The sequence below is a fragment of the Neovison vison genome, chromosome 4 (assembly GCF_020171115.1).
Source record: "Neovison vison isolate M4711 chromosome 4, ASM_NN_V1, whole genome shotgun sequence".
Lineage (NCBI taxonomy): Eukaryota > Metazoa > Chordata > Mammalia > Carnivora > Mustelidae > Neogale > Neogale vison.
In genome coordinates, this window is record NC_058094.1 from 4398454 (window position 1) to 4415423 (window position 16970).

Genomic DNA, 16970 nt, shown 5'->3' on the forward strand with positions numbered 1-16970 from the left:
GGACAATCAGAAAGTGCCCAGCACCGGGCAGATGGTACATAGCTGCTCTTCAGTGACTTTCCCAGATCTTTGAATATGTCTGTGTTCTTCTAATGAAGGGCTCCTTCCACCTCAGATAATAACCTGACTGTGTCACTGACTGTTAAATCTAGTATTTCTTTGTCAAATGCCCACTGTGTGCCAAGAACTGGTCTGGGTTCTGGGAAGCAGAATAAACAAGACAGACAAGACTGTGCTTTCCTATAGCTTTGAAGGATGAAGGGGTGGGCAGCCCACTGGACTTGCTGACATTCTATGTCTCTCTCCCCTTGGACCCTCCAGTCCTGACCTTGGCCTCTGCCCCTCCATGTACTGTTTTTGGAAAGTGCCTTTCTTCTCACTCCCGTGGCTGCCTCCTGAGTGTGATACTTCTGGAGTGTTGTCAGGTGGGCTGTATATACTCCGTGAGCTTGTATGGGGACTGTTAGTGATGAGGCAGTTTGCCTAGAGGGTGCTGGGGACACAGCAAAAATTCAGGCATCTGCCCAGACGAGAGCCCATATACCTGTCCCGCCTGGGAGATGTTCTCCTGGTGCCATCACGCCTTGGCTCTCCTCTGGGACTTTGCCGATGCTGCTTCCTGTATCTGAAATGATCACCTGCTTTTTTCTGGTTGAGGCTTACTCAGTTTTCCAAAATTGACTCATCCAGGAGGCCTGGCCTACCCCTGAAACGGTCATGTGACAACACTGTCCCAGTGTTCCCAGCAACAAGGAATGTCCTTGTGCTGGTGCCCAGGGCCCATGCGTTACCTGTCTCCCAGGTGTCACTGAGTGTCCTTGAGGGTGGGGGTTCCGTGTCCGTCATCTGCCTGCCCTCAGCACCCGGCACATGAAGGCAACTGGTAAATACCTCAGAATTCTATAACCTGTTTTCCCTCTCCCAGGCCTTGGCTTTAACAGTGACAACTACTTTTTGAAATGGACATTCCCGTGAACATAAGATCTGCAGAAGGAGAAATACACTTTAGCTAATAAACGTCCCAGGTCAAAGGAATGCATAGAAAGCCACAAGCAACGTCTCTCCTGTAGAGCTGGCAGGTGGAGGGAATGACGGCGTCCGTGCTGCCGGGGATGCCGTGAGGGGAGGACCCCGGAAACTCCTGTGTGGCCGCGGGCAGCAAGGGCCCATACAGCCTCTTCAGAAAGAAGGCTGAGAATCTGCATCAGGCTCTTTTTAAAAGATTTCATACGATGCCCTGAGTGCATCATATGAAACTAGTGCCTTCCTGCCCTAGGAAAATAACTAAATATGGGCCACGATTTAGGTACCAAGATGTCCTCTTACAACGTATTAAACAAAGAAACAGCCTGTTAAGTGCTCAGAAGCAGCGATTAGGATCAGAACACGGTGGTGGCCAAGGAGCGGGCCTGCATGGCCGGGAACGGCAGCTCGGAGGTCCTGAGTGTGCATCGGTTGAAGGCAGTTGGGAGGCTGGGGTGCGGCCTTCTCCCACACAGGCCTGGGGCTGCTCCTTTGGGTTCCTGGCCCTGAAGCCCTTCTCTAAAGGTGTGTCCTTCTCCACACAGGGTATGTTCCAGTAGATCTTAACAGCGTCTCTTCCTGGCCAAGATACGCGTGCGAGAGCCATGGCTGGCCTGCGAGGGGACGCCACGGCCTGTCTCCTGTGGCTGCTGCTGCTGTGGCCTGGGGACAGGGGCTGCCAGGCCCAGAGGGCAGGTAGGGCCACCGTAGATTGAGCCGGGGCTGGGTCCCGAGCTGCCGGTGTCTGTGTCCACGCGTGAGCGCGTGCGTGCCTGTGTGAGCGGGGGAGTGCAAGTGAGTGCGGGTGTGAGCGTGTGAGGGGAGCGTGAGTGTGGGAGCGTGTGATGGAGCTGCAGGGAGCACATAAACGTGGGTGTGTGAGCGAGAGTCTGAGGGTGTGCGTGACGGCGTGAGTTAGGAAACTGTCAGAGTGTGTGTGTAAAAGTGGGAGTGCATGAGTGTGTCAGGTGAGCGTGTGGGTGTGCGTGAGAAAGTGTGTGAATGTGGGAGCTGGAGAGTGTATAAAAGTCAGCGTGTGCGTGTGAACGTCTGAGGAGGAGTGTGTGACTACAACTGTGGGTGTGTATGACAGTGAGTGTGTGTGTAGAAGTGAGTACAGGAGTGTGAGAGCGTCTGAGGGGTGTGTGTGACTGAGTGTGGAAGAGAGCGTGTGGGACTGTGTCAGCATGTGTGTGAATGTGAGCGTGCGGAAGTGCGTGTGAGTGTCAGAGTCTGCCGGTGTGTGTGGGTGAGTGTGAGCGTGTGTGCGGGAGAGTGCAGGAGATCCGTGAGCTGTCGAAGCCCACGTTCCGAGTGGACCACGCCGTGTGCCGTGAGCGTGGCTCTGCCGAGCGCTTGCAGGCTTCTGGGGACAGAGCGCTGGGCTAGGACCGGGTCGCGTTGTCCTGTGAAGGGCTTTGAGCGCATTCCAGCGGAAGTGGACGCACTGGAGGCCGCCGGACCGGAGGGAGAACACGCCACTGGAGTAGATGAGGGAGGGGGAGTTCGTTGGAGAAGAGGCTCCCGGGCAGTAGGGGTGAGGCGTGATGGGACAGTGGTCAGCCCACCTGTCTGAGGGCCCCCTGGAGAAGGGGCGGTCAGTGTGGAGACACGAAGGAGGGCTCAGGTACATGAGCAGGTCACGGCACCCACACAGAGGCTGTGTGCTGGGCTCCTCGGGGCACAGGCGGACGCCTCTCGGGGACGGGCCCAAGGCGGCAGAGGGAGCACCTAGCTGCAGAACCACCCCATCGTGCAGATGAGGAACCGAGGCTAGGATAGCCCAAAGCCCCCCCCGCCCCGCAGCAGGTGAGGAGGCCGCCCCCAAGAAAGCACCCACCTGAGCCCATGCTGTGTTCCCCGAGCCTGCAGAGGAAACAAGACAAGAAACACGGCCTTGTGCTTCTGCCTTGATTTTCCCAAGTCGCCTCCTTGCTTGAGGTTCTCAAAGCATGGCTTGCTGGAGAGACAGTTCTGACCATGCACGGCCTGCTCTTTGCGAGAGGGGAGCGGCCTCAGGTTCTGTGTCCACAGAGATGAACCCAAGAGCCCACACAGCCGACACACTGGGAGGGCCCAAGGACCATCTCTTCCCGGCCCTCCTTTCACAGCCTGGAGAACAGCAGGCCAGAGGAGAGCTATCACCTGCTCTGCCCTGGAGGGGGGAGCCAAGGGCACCCCCACCAAGGTCAGAGCCCTTGCTGCGAGAGCACACGTAATTCTCAGGCACGCATTGTGCAGTCTCCGCAGCCCCCAGCAGAGAACGTGCGGGATTGCAGAAGGGCCCCCGGGTGAGGCCTCTGGAGCCAATGAACCTTCTGCAGCCTGAACACAAATTTGCTCAAGGATTACAGCCTACAGGGGGGCCCTGCTTGGCCCACAGCAGCAATTACCTTGCACAGGCTGGGACATCATTGTCCCAAAGACAAAAGGATGACCTTCTGTGTCAAGGAGAAACACTCCCCAGGAATTATCTCTTGAGCCCACACATCTGGGCAAACACACTCGGAAAGTTCTAATCCTGTTAGGGAGCAATCCTGGGAAGGTGAGGATTTACTTACTCCCGAGAGCAGATCGCAACTTGCATTTTAGGAACTCAGGGTAAAAGTAGGTACAGAAAATTCACGAGAGGCACTGGGGTAGGGTGCGACAGGAATGTGTGTGTGCCTGTGTGTGTGTGTGTGTGTGTGTGTATGTTTGTAAATACAGCATTACTGTTTTCTGTGTTCTGAATTACTTCATTGCTTATAAATATAAAATCAGAAACACAAAATAATAACAGTTCTGCTTACCAGAGGTAAGCAAAGTTTCTTTTTGTAGGTCCCCTGATCCGTACAGACACAGTCGCACACACAGACATCACATTGACACACGGCTTTTCAGACCCCGCAAGACACTGGGAGAACGGGTCTGTGTCAGTAACTGAGGATTCCTTCAAGCCAGCAGTCCGCCGCCGATTCCCGAGCCGAGTGAGCTCACGCGGACGGCCATGGGAGCGGTTCCGTAGGGGGAGCACAGAGCAGGCTCCAGGATTTTGCTTGCCAGGGCTGCATGAACTTCTCAGATAGCTTTAGAATTTTTTCTTCGTCTTTATCTGATTGTTTTATTAGTGTAAATCCCTGAATTTGGAAGTGTTGGGTCAAAAACACTGTCCTTCATAAGGCTCCTAAATTCTGTAAATGGGTGTGACGGAGCCCAGGGCCTGCGGAAGAACAGGTGGCTGCCTTCTCTTGCACACTGGCGGTCGTGGGATTTTTTTTTTTTTTTTTTGTACTTTTTCCAACATGACAGCTTAACCAACGGGTTTTGTTTATTTTTTTAATGTTTTTGCAATCGTTGTTCTTATTTTGGTTTTACTAGACAAATGTTTTTGCCAGGTGCTCCAGAGGCCTGGTCAGCTGCTGCTGGTGGTACAATCAAGCCTCAGATTCTGTAAAAGTCAAGAGCGAGGCTTCTTGGTGGTTACGTTTGTGCAGCTCTCTGGAGTTTGGAAACCCTTTTCCTCACCTCACCAACTGTGAAGTGGGGATGAGCAAGCTTGTGCACAGCGTTGCGCTGAGGATGAGAAATAAATTGTAGAGTGTCCTCTTCTGTTCAATCAGAAGTTTTTATAACTTTTAAACTTACAAAGTTTATAAAAATAGAAGTGTATTATATGTTAAAATATGCAATCTTTATAAAGCATTGTAGAAGTTCTGCAAATTTATACTTAAAATATAGGAGTGCAGTATATTTTGTATGAATTATAATACTGGAATCCAGGAACTATTTAAACATCTAGCATGAGAGCACTGGCTAAATAAATTATGGGCTCTGAGCAATGTCATCTTGCAGCCATGGAAACTGGCATCGTCACACTGGAAAAGGGTTTCCAGCAACTGCCGGGTGTGGGGGAAACAGCAATGCACCAGTGCATCTGGTATGGTCCCTAATAATTAGGTTTATACACTGTGGGCTAACAGCGTGACCTCTCTGTAGATGGAAACATAAGCAGTTAAAACATTCTTCTGATGGCCTTTTCTGAAAAGAGCATGTGTTCTTTGCAGTGAGTTTAAAAAATAAGTCTCTGGGTGACCAAAACAAAAGCTATTGAAGAAAGTGATAGAGCTGCGTGCTGTGAGCGTTGGCTACTTCCATGCAAGAACACATATTGGCAGCCGGACCTCACAGCAGCCGTGGGGACACTCGTCATCAGAAACCAGTTCAGAAAGTGAGGTCCTCCCCCCACTCCACTAGGGTGACCTTTCCGAATCCGTGTGCCCCAGGTCACCCTTCCTCTTCCTCCCCCCACCCCACCCCTGCAGGTTGTAAGACTGTCCACTACGACCTGGTCTTCCTCTTGGACACGTCCTCCAGCGTGGGCAAGGAGGACTTTGAGAAGGTCCGGCAGTGGGTGGCCAACCTGGTGGACACCTTCGAGGTGGGCCCCGACCGCACGCGCGTGGGGGTCGTGCGCTACAGCGACCGGCCGACCACCGCCTTCGAGCTGGGCCTGTTCGGCTCGCGGGAGGCGGTCAAGGCGGCGGCGCGGCACCTGGCCTACCACGGCGGGAACACCAACACCGGCGACGCGCTGCGCTTCATCACGCGCCACAGCTTCTCGCCGCAGGCCGGTGGCCGCCCCGGGGACCGCGCCTTCAAGCAGGTGGCCATCCTCCTGACCGACGGCCGCAGCCAGGACCTGGTGCTGGACGCCGCGGCCGCCGCCCACCGCGCCGGCATCCGCATCTTCGCCGTGGGCGTCGGGGCGGCGCTCAAGGAGGAGCTGGAGGAGATCGCCTCCAAGCCCAAGTCCGCCCACGTCTTCCACGTGTCCGACTTCAACGCCATCGACAAGATCCGGGGCAAGCTGAGGCGTCGCCTGTGCGAAAGTGAGTGTGCGCAGGGCATGGGGCCCGAGCAGAGGGGAGCCCCGAGCTGCCCGCTGGCAGGTGGCAGGGCTGCGCGGAAGCACGTGGGTCAGGGGCTCAGTCACCGAGGAAAGCGGGAACCAGTCTGGCATGTAGCCCTGCTGCACCCGGGAGGGCGGCGCGCACCTGGCTCGGCGCACACCGGGGTCCTCTCTGGGCCCCGCCTCCAGGGCGCAGGCGGGAAGGAAATTAAAGAGGGCTGGCTTCTCGGCCCCACCCACCCCGAGACCTGGAGAGGGTTGAATGCCAGGAGTCTGATCCCCATTTCTGTAGGGGAGCGCATCTGCTCCCCTACAGGCTGCCCAGGTCGGAGCCCCGGCTCGCAAAGCCCTTCGGGAGCACATGGCAGGTGAACGCGAGCAGGGCCCTTTGTTCTTCCAAGGGACCGCAGGGATGGGTGGCATAAGGAAGTAGGCACAGATAGGCTTCTGGACTGTAGCCGTGATCCCCAGGGAGCCTTTTGGAGATGGTCAGGCCCAGCTTATCCCAGAGGCCAAGTGCTGTTGACCTGGCGCCCTCTGAGATAACCCGAGGCCGTCTGGAATCTGTGGACTGTGGCTGGTTATGGGCCAGCGGGGAGGTTGGGCCCAGGCAGGGAGCTGACAGCCCCCGGGCTTCTGAGCCTGAAGGCTGACCTCCAGGAACCTCGGGTCATTCTCAGGACAGCCTGCTGCACGGGACATGGAGGCTGACGTGGGTTTTTGTGGGCCAGTCTTTGTGCAGCTTCTGTTCTGCCTGCTTCCTGGGGATGACAGTTGTCCCTCCTGGGTCATGACAATGTTCGGTATCGCGCCCCTCCAGGGCCAGCAGGTGGGGGCTGGGAGCAGGGTCTCCGCCTCTGTCTTGCCGGCTGCTTCCGGGGACTGAGCCTGAAGCTCCGAGCGTCACAGCTCGCCGGGGACAGGGAAGCCGTGGGGCTGTGGCTGGTGGCAGGAGCAGCGGGGCGTGACTTGGCAGAGTGGCAGGGGGCCTGGTCGCAGGGACAGTCCTGGCTTGCAGCCCTGGGAGAAAATGGCTAAACTGTGTCCAGCACCCGATACCCTCGGGCTCCAGACCGCTCCGTGGCTCACTTAATCTCGACTTCTACTTATTTATTCATAGATACTAATTGGGAATCTAGTTTTCGTGTGGCCTTGTGCTGATTTCTGGGCCTTTTGAAAAAGATCAGACAAAACTCCTGCCCTTGGAGTATTCATAGTCCAGATGGCAAAAGAGACACATAAAAAGGGACATAATACTGCGGGTGTGACCTTAATAAAGGTCACAGAATCTCCCGGTGTCCTCTCGTGGTTGTGTTTGGTGATGACGCTGAGAATGAGGGAGGGCTTCCTGGAGGAGGACATGCCTGAGCTGTAGGTTGAGGGGTTGAAGGACGGCATGACACAGTCAAGGAAGTGTAATGGAGCCATGTGGCTGCGGTCACGTCGGGGGCTGGGGTTGGTGGCTTTGTATGATCGTCACGTTCTCAACAGAGGAGGGCTTGGGTGCTAAGATCAGGTGTGGAGGGGTCTCGTGTAGGGGTGTGACACCATCAGATCGGTGGGAATGGAATGCTGACAGGACAGCAGGACCCAAGGAAACCCTTTACAGGACGGTAGGAGAAATTCGGAGGACGAACAGTGCTGGGGGTGGACGGAGCACTGAGGACTAGCCCCCGTTCCACAGATGATGAAATAGACGCCCTGAGCGCTAAGGGAAGGAAAGCCTCCGGTAGTGTGCGAGGCATCGACTGTGAGCTTTCACTTGACCCTCATTACAGCCACATAGATTATGGTGACCTCCTTCTCACAGATACGAGCATGCAGCCTGCTGAGGTCCTGGGAGGGGCAGCTGCTAGGCCCTCTGCAGGAAGCCAGAGGGATGCTATAGCTAAGACGGGAGAGGGCAGGAAGGCAGGAGAGAGAGGCTGGGAGGGCCAGGGCTCAGGACTGACCTCTGGGGTGATGAGAGCCAGACACCGGGCCGTAGGCCCAGCCAGGAGGCAGAAGTCCAACATGCTGGTGCAGGGGTCTTTGTACCTGCTGTGATCCCAGAACACTTTAATTCAGGGAGGTCCTCTAGCCCCTGCCCACTGGCATTTTACTATCCTGCCAGCCTTGGTTCAGATGGTTCTAGATGTTGGCCAGGCAGAATCTAAATTTTAGAGAACTTCCGTGCTCAGGGCGTGGTTCTGGGAATGGTGGGGACAGCTCCCAGGACCTGCTGCCCAGGTAATAGAAGGGCAGGACTGGGGACGGAATCTAGGCTGTCAGCCTCCACGTGCTGGCCTCCTTGTACTCACCAACCTCCGTTCGGAGTCAGGGACTGTGCTTTCGATCATAGGCAATAGAGGCCCCGCTGTAACTAGCTTGGGGAATGAAGTAAATTCGTATCACACGCGACAATAAAGGTCAAAGGTCAGGTAGGCTTGAACAATGAGGCTGGGGCTCATTCCACTCATTCCGTGTGGTTTCTCCTTGGTGTTAACTGTTCCTGGCAGGCTTGTATGTCCGGGTCCTAGCAGGCATGGTCCACAGCAAGGCGCTGATGAAGGCTTTGTCAAGAGACAGGTGAGGTCAAGGAGGGATACTGAGCCCCCAGGAATGGACAGTGGGAAAAGGGGGCTGATGGCAAGAGCCCCATGAGATGGAAGGGGCTGGAGTCACCTCAGCGAGGACAGCTGCTCCCTCGGTGGTGGCCTAGAGGGAGCAGGAAGGAAGCCCCTGCCCTCTCTCCCCTCCCCGCAGCTCCCCTCTCCCCCAGCCTAAGCCTGTCTGACAGCAGCCCATAAGGGGTCCAAGTGATGGCGTCCCAGGGGCCAGCCTCCAGGGGCGGGAGGGCAGAGGAGGCGAGAACACGTGTGGGAGGGCACACTGGGAGTCCCTGTAGTGCATCTTAGGGCCAGGAGCCATGAGACCATGGCCCAGGAGGCCTGGATTTGGTCTGACAGACAAGTGTGGGTCTGCGGCTCTCCCCAGACCAACACTGTGGCTTTGGAGTGGAAAGAAGCTGACTGTTTGGGGCCGAAATCACATGACCCCATCCTTGTCACTATGCCCACTCCACTCCCTCAAGGAAAGGGGTTTGACCCACGCAGAGTCACTGGGGGCCACGACCAAGAAAAGGGGGACCAGATGCCAGCCAGCCGGGGACACCGCATGTCCCCCGTGATAACATTAAGAAAACTCCCCGTAGCCAGGCTCTTCCAAAAACCTAAATAGATGTAAGATGTAAGTTATGCTCAGTCGTCTAGAGGGAATCCGTTTTTGTAAATACAGCTGTAAGCTGACTACAGGCCTGCTCGGTTCTGGTAACAAATGAAACAAAATCCCCTTACAATTGCTTCAATTAGAAAGAAAGCAAAACAAAACAAAATAGCTAACAGTAACATACTGAAATATATGTGGTAAGATGAAATCAAGGAGCATCACAAAACCAAAGCTTCACACGACCAGAAATCCCTGCGCACACCCGGGATCTCTCTGGGTGACTTCAGAACCCAAACCGGGGCTCTCTGGAACGGGGGCGTCATTCGATGGTCTGGAAAATCACAAGCAGCGTGGGGTGCTTGGTGCGGCCGTCCTTCAGTTCCGTCCAGCCTAGTGATCCCTCATTCAACAGGGGTGCGGGGTCGCAGTCCTCGGACTCGATCAAGTCATTCATTCACGCAGTTTTCAACCCAGCAGACATTGTAGCAATGGCTCATTCATTCATTCATTCATTCACGTAGCAACCCCACACCGAGTGACTCCCTGCTGGGGCCCTTGCTGGGTTTCCAGGATGCAGCGAAGGGTCTGACGTTCTCCTTCCCTCGAGAAGCTTTTGTCTACTCAGGGCAGCAGGAACGTGGCAGCAGCTAATTACACGACGGCATGTGGACCCTGGTTACCACCCGCAGCTTCACGTGTCTAGTTGTTTATCTGCCTGGGGTCTGCCTTCGCACACAAGAACAAGCTTCACGGGGGCCAGGTCTGTTCCTTGCGGCTTCTGAGTGCCTGGAACAGGGCTTGGGGTGCAAAGGAGCCGCTTAAATGTTGCTCAAAGGAAATCGGGTGGGAAGCTGGGTTCGTGCCGTGCTTCTGTTGCTGTGGGCATGTTAGAGGTACGTGTGCAACGATCCAGCCCCTTCCAAACACAGAGGTTAGGAGTATTTTGCAAACCTGAAATCAAACCCAACGTGAACTGAAATATTGAACTTATCTATCTATTGATGAGCGGAGATAAATGGTTAGATTCTGAAGATGATGAGCATCTGGAAAAGTCAGAATCATGCCGGACATGTCCCCCTGCTCTTCGGGTGGGACAGATGCACAGGGGCAGGACCCTGACTGGGCTCCGCCGGAGTGAACGGAACCAGGAAGTCTGCTGTTCTCCGAGCACGAAACGCTGCCAGCACTTCGCATTCCACTCTCTCCCCGCTCCTCACCCAGCCCGCAAGGGGATGTCGACACTGAGTTCTGCCCCCAGGGAGTGATGCTCCAGTCCTGTGCCTGCCAGCGTGGGTGGGCCTTGACTAGTCAGGTGCTGGTCCGAACCAAGAAGTGCCACAGGGACTGTACACACCAGTTTTTGTAGGCAGGATGACCAAGAACGCGTTTCATGAATATCTTTGCTATTGATTACGTATTTAAATATGAATATTTGGGGAATTTAGGGATACATACAATATATTAGTAAAATTAATGTCACCTGTTTCTTCTACTTTTTCAAACGCAGCTGCTAGAAACTTTACTATTAGGTCCGGAGTCCACATGTGCGGCTCCTCCCCCTCCTCCCCCGCCCTCCCCCGCTGCTGCCCCCCCCCACCCCGAGCTGAGCGGAGGTCCCGTCGCATACAAAGCCTGTGCTTTTCCATCCAGCGCTTGGCTGTAGAAGGGGGGGGAGCGGCTCTGAGGGACAGCAGGCTCCCTGGGGCGGCCCTTCCGAGGGGAAGCGGAACCTCCCGGGTCAGTGCACAGGAAGTGAAGGGCCCCTGTCTGGGGTGGGGTGCAGCAGCCCCCCAGCCGTGAGACAGTGTAGGCTGGGGCTCTGGGCAGTGGCTGGTCTGGTCTAGAAGCCCAGCTGAGAGTGACCAGGTGAGCTGAGGAGAGGGCGCTGTGGGAGCAGGAATGGGCCTGAGATCGGACAGATTCCTTGGGGCAGCCATAGTGGAGGTTTCTCTGTCCAAATGCCCCGGGGCCACCTGTGTGAAATGCTCGACCAAGAGCTCCATTCGAATTCTAGCTGCATAACCTCCCACCTGGCACATGGCTGGCAGTAGAATCCCTACTTCTACTGTTTTTTGTTCTGGCCCCTTTGTGACTTAGCCTGTGGGTACCCTTTGTCAGAATCCGTGTGTAGCCCAGGGTCGGCTAGCACTGGGATTACCGAGCATCAGTGAGGACTGGGTTCGACTCACTCCCCCAGTGGCCCAGCAGGCAAAGGGCAGCCCTGGGAGCCGAACCCTGTCCTGTTTGCCCCAGGTCCTGAGTTCCTTCCAGTAAGTTGGGATATTTAGGGAGCATTTTTCAACCCTCCATGTCGGGGATGTCTCCCCAAATTCCCAACACGGGGTTCCTGGTTCCTCCTGTTCTGTGGACGGCCCTGAGGCACAGGGGGTCTACACAGCTTGCCCAGGATCTCAGGGAGACAGGGGTTCCGTGTCTGTTCGCTTCAGTGCCCACCGCTGGGAGTCAGGCTGCTCAGGCTGCCCCTCTGCCATCCTTTGGAGTTTTGATACTGAACCGAGCTGGTGCCCCGCACCGGCCTGGCTCACCCGGTGACCAGCGGCTGCTTGCAGAGTCCTTGAATGGAGCTCACGGTATGTGGCTCACTAGTGCCCGGCCTCGGGCTCCTGCAGGGAGGGGCCCCTGTGTCATGGCATCGACTCCGGCCTCTGTGGCCTGAGCGGGTCCCCAGGGGACGCAGTCTCAGCCTGGCTTCCTGCAGTGCGTGGGGTGGAGACCGGGACCGGCCCAGCCCCAGAGCCCTGGCTGTAATTAAGAACCTTCTCCACCCCAGGCTGGGTCATGGCCACAAAACAACCTTTATATAGCGTATCGGGTGGCCGTGAGTGAGCCTGTGGAGCGCCGGCTGGCCACAGCTGAGACCTCCGCCTCCTTCTATTTCGGGGATGCCCGGCGGTGGTCCTCCCTCCCCTCTCCCCACGAGCAGGGGCACCGTCCTGGGTTACCGTCTTCCGGCTTTCGGACAGCTGGGCTGGGATGCAGGCGTGGGTTAGCGCCGAGTGGCCTGCCCCGTGCTCTGCGGTGCTTTGTCGTGTGACACGTGGGCATCCCCCTCCGTCTGCCTCTCTTGCTGGTGTGTTGGTGCTTAGCTGTGCTGCTGTCCCAGAGGGCGTCCAGGCAGCTGGAAGCTCTGTGTACCAGTATGGCAGAAGTGGGGGACAGGGTGTGGCCAGAGGGGGACTGACTTATCTCCTGTGGCAGGATGGTTAGTTTTACTGTTCCCGGGTGGCTCTCGCTAGAAAAAGGTCGGCATCCACACCCCAGCTCTGCATTGAATTAGTGGGCGCCTGCGTTCATTCGGCCCCCTCCCCGAGTCTCCACTCCCTGTTGGGGGGGGGCACCTCCTCACGACCCTCGTCTGCTGTGACAGCACTGGGGCAGCCCAGCCCAGCGCGCTCTGGCCATCGAGGCCTTGCTGTGCTCTTGGGGGTGGTGATCAAAGGGTCATTTCACTTTCTGAATGAGTGAGTTATTAGGTTCACTTGAAAATGTGTCCTTTTTTTTTTCTTTTAGTAGTGTATTATTGGTAAATAACACAACTTGTTGATATAATTGGGGACGGACGGCTTAGACTTTCAAAGATACCGGGTCACAAGTGTGGGTGTTTTAAGGACTGTCTATAGTACTGGGCTATTTCTTCCAACACATTTTAACCAGTGCCCTGTTCTGTCCCAGACTTGGTTCTAAGGCACGTGCTCCTCCTTGAGTGAGACATCTGTGGTTCTGCTTTTAGAGTGACATTCCCAGAGGCCTCTTGTGAAGAACTGAGTTGATCTTGGGATGACAAGCAGCAACAGTCCACATCCCAAGTTCCAGGCAGAGGCAGCGGTGAAAGCCAAGGGCCTGGGGTAGGCGTGCACTCTGAGTGCTTGGAGGGGAGCGTGAGAGAAGGACAGTGTTGGTATCCTCCACTTCAGGAGGTGGAAACTGAGGCTTGGTTTGCTGGCTTCACGTTCCCAAGTTTGCGGAGAAGAAGGAATCCAGCCATGAGTCTTTTTTTTTTTTTTTTTTTTTGGCATGAAGCTGAGTCCACCTCAAACCCCTAGAATAAACTGTTCCCTTGAAGACCCAGCAGTAACGCCCAAGGGAAGGGCTTTGGGGCCATCTGTTGGCACAGCGGCTGGCACGGCCAGCCTCAGAATTTCTTTGGAGCCCATCTCCTCTGAACCTGAGTCTTACAGTCATCCAAGAAGGCGCAGCCTATGGCTGGTCTTGTCCCCAGTGAGCAGTTCTTCCTGCATCTGCCTCCATCCCATGTCCTTCTGCCTGCCCAGAGGCTGGTGGTGAGGCCGGGACACACATACACACACCTGGGAACGCGTGTGTGGCCACCAGACCCAGCTTGTCCTCTGTGTGGACCCAAAGGCCCGGGAGGAGTCTGTGGCAGCCTGAGCTGTGGGTTTGGAGCCGCCACGTGGATGTCTGTGGCTTGGCCCTCGGACCGCATCAGCCTCAAGAAGTAATTCCGCCAGGGCCCACCCTTTGCCTAAAGGTCACCGGGAGTTCCTCCTGGGAAAACTTGTTATGATTGAGCTCACCCCCTCGAAATAGTAACTGGGTTACTTAATTCTGCTTATGTGCTAGGAAATGTTATTAGACAGTGACTGAAAATGATGAAAAACTGAAAACCACCCATCAGTTATGCGTAATTGGCAGACATCGGGGAGAGGGATGGTCTCCCAGCTGTGCCCAGCCAGGCCCATGGCTGGAGAGGATCCTGGGAGCTGTTTGGAGCATGTCCCTGCCTGATTCCTGTCTCCTCCTAAACCCGAGGAACTCCTGTGTCAAAACCACCATTCTGGTGGGGCATGAAATGGGGGCACCATTCTGCCCCCACTGTCCTGCTGTAGTGGGAGGGCCGTGTGCCCGCATACCCTCCACTCTCTGAACAGACCACCCCCCACTTCTGGGTCCTGGCTTCCTGTGATGGTGCCATACCGTCTCCCCGTGCAGAACCCTGCATGTGCCCGTGCACGTGTGTTCCTACGGGCTCTTCCCCTCAACAGTGAGGAGCCGTCAGGGTCCTTGCCCTAGCCGCCACCCGGCACGCCCAGCTCTGCTTGCTGCCCTCGGTTTCCTGCCCTCTAAGTGGCCTTGTGTGCACACAGACAGGATGCTGACACCTTCCTTACCTTGGAGGGTATCGTGAGGATTTAATGGGGCGGGGGAAGTGCTCGGCTCGGGGTGGCCCTGATCACCTGCTATGCAGTGTTTGCTTTTACTACACATGTGTAGTAAATACATGTACTAAATACTAATACTAATACCATACACACACATACATGCACACAGGTATATGCACATATATGTACACATGAGTTCATGCATACGTGTGATCTACGTGTGCGTGTGTAAATTACAAGCATCATACACATGTGTACATTCTGTGTGTGCAGGTGAGCAGGTGTACATGTACTATTTTCTAGAAAGGTGATTGAGCTAAGTACTTTTCATGTAGGGCTATGTTTTCAACCATTTTTTTTGGTCATGTCCCGCCAAAGGACCCTACATCCATGTTGCACTTCCCCCAGCCGTCTCCTTCTCTGGAATCGGAGGCAGACGTCCCGCAGCTGTCTGTCTGTGCTGCTCGAGCTTCGGAGGGCCCGAGCCCGGGGGTCTCTCAGCCTTGCTCACCCCCTCCCTTGATGCGGTGTCCTTGTCCACACACCCCCGCCCCGGAGGAGATATGGCCCCTGTGAGAAGGCCTGACTGAGGGCGGAGGGTGGAGTCCCAGCCCTGCCACCTGCCAGCAGGGGCCCCTGGGCCGGGACTTCACGTCTCAGAGACTTGATTTCTTTGTCTGTGTAACCGCAATGATACTTACTGGTCTGGCGGCTAATGGGTGGCAGCTCTTATCATTGTGTTGTCATACTATTTAGGTCACGTCTATATGAGCTAGAACATGCCAAAAATCAGAGTGCCCAAACCTAACGTAGCGGGATCTGAGCTCGCTGTCCAGGAAAGGACCCCAGCTGAGACTCAGGTTCACGAAGTTCACGGATCAGGAGCTCTGGGCAGGACACTGGCCTGTTCAGGCACACGAGATCCTTCTGGATTGAAGACGGGGGCAGCCGACGATGGCCCTTAGGGCCCTTCTGCCCAGGCACTGGTTGTTAGAATTGAGTGTTGTTGGACTACAGCTTGTCAGCTTGTTCACATACCGTGTGTGGCTGTGTTCACACCACGACCTCAAGCCAAGTACTTGTGACAGAGGCTGCATGACCCGTAAAGGCTGTTTGCAGTCTGACCCTTTGCAGAAAAAAGCTTGCTGACCCCTGACAGTGCATTCTGATGGGATGGCTGGAAATCTGAAGTCACTGCTGTGAACGCTGTGACCCTAGGGTAATTTATGGGACTTCGGCTTCCTCCTTGGATGCTGACTGGGATGGGGGGGTTCCCTTTAGAAGGCGCCTCTCCCCTCTCCTCAATGTCTTGGTCACCATCATGCTATCCCCGCCGTGTGCTGCTGTTGTGGATGCCTTCTCTGTTTGTCGTTTTGAGGGTCACCCGAGATCTTTAGGAAAACCTCCCATCCTCCCTGGCCTCAGACAAGGATTCGTGTCCCAACTGGAGGAGATGGGCCCCGGGGTCAGGTACGAGTCAGCATCGTCCCCTGGCTGCTGCTGAGCTGGAGGACCTCGGGCCAGCCCCAGCACCCTTTCCTGGTGCCATGCCACGTAAACATCCACGTAGGCATGGGCGTCCCGTTGACTGGGACCAGGTCATGCCAAGCATTCCAGCTCATGGAGGCCGGGCTCTGTGGTTCCCACGGTGGTTTTCCTATAGGGTTGATAAAGGGGTAAAGTATGGTGGCCACAACTAGTTTGGCACTACTTGCAAAAGGCGCGTATTCGTACACACGGTCTGTATGTCTGTGTGTAAGTACACACCCATGTCATTAAAGACACGGAGAAATCCTGCACTTCTGAGTGACTCACACGTCCTGCAGCTGACCTTGTTCTAGCTGAACGTCCATCCCACTTGCCAGAGGACAGGCGGGACACGGGGCTTACACAGTGTCCAGGGGCTTTCCAAGAAATGCGGCCGATGAATTGCAATGCTTCTGGCAAAACTTCACACTTACTGGAAGACTGGAGGAAATCCTCTGTCAGCGCGGTGTGTGCTAGGTGACTGGAACTGCATGTGCTGCACGACGTGTCTGTGTCCGTCCTTTTAATCACAGACTCTGGCTTCTCTGAGCTTAATCCACCCACCCCTCCCCCGCATAAACGCAGACACTGAAACACAAGGCACACACGCACACACACGATGGCTCAGACGCACACACGCACACACACGATGGCTCAGACACACACACATGCTGGCATGGACACACACGTGTATATGTACACACACATGCACACACACACCACACTGGCTCAGACTCACACACATGAGCTCATTCAGGTGTATATCACGTGTGTACACACTTAAACGCGCGCACACACACACACACAAACACACTAGTCTGCTGTTTACCAGCTGTGTGCATCTGGGCAGAAGACTTGCCCTCGGTTTCCTTCTCTGGAAAGCGGTACGCAGAAATCTCCCACATTCGCACGTTGCAAAGATCCTGTGCCTGCCTGTAGCTTGCACAGCCTGAGTGACTGTAGACCTTGTCCCCACCGTCCCCACATTCGCTGCCTCAGAGAGGCATCTGCCAGAGCCCTGAGAAGTTACACGGCTGGCGAGTAAAGGTGCAGGAGGCCAAGCCCCCAGTCAGCTCCTGGGGCTGTTCCCTCATGCCTGGCATCTTTGGGGCAGAAAGGTAGTCCTTACAAATGAAAATCAGCCGTGACGCACTACCTCTCTGCACACCTAGAGGTAAAGT

At 55.5% G+C, this 16970-nt stretch overlaps 1 protein-coding gene across 1 annotated transcript in view; it reads left to right on the forward strand.

The window, feature by feature from the left end:
- The first annotated feature begins 1628 nt into the window (after positions 1–1628).
- The window catches only part of COL22A1 (collagen type XXII alpha 1 chain), a 219148-nt gene continuing 203806 nt past the window's right edge, over positions 1629–16970 (forward strand). Inside the window, exons 1-2 of the mRNA XM_044247081.1 lie at positions 1629–1719; positions 5328–5894. Of these exons, the coding sequence (XP_044103016.1) occupies positions 1629–1719; positions 5328–5894 (658 nt within the window). The remainder of the gene's footprint in view (positions 1720–5327; positions 5895–16970) is intronic.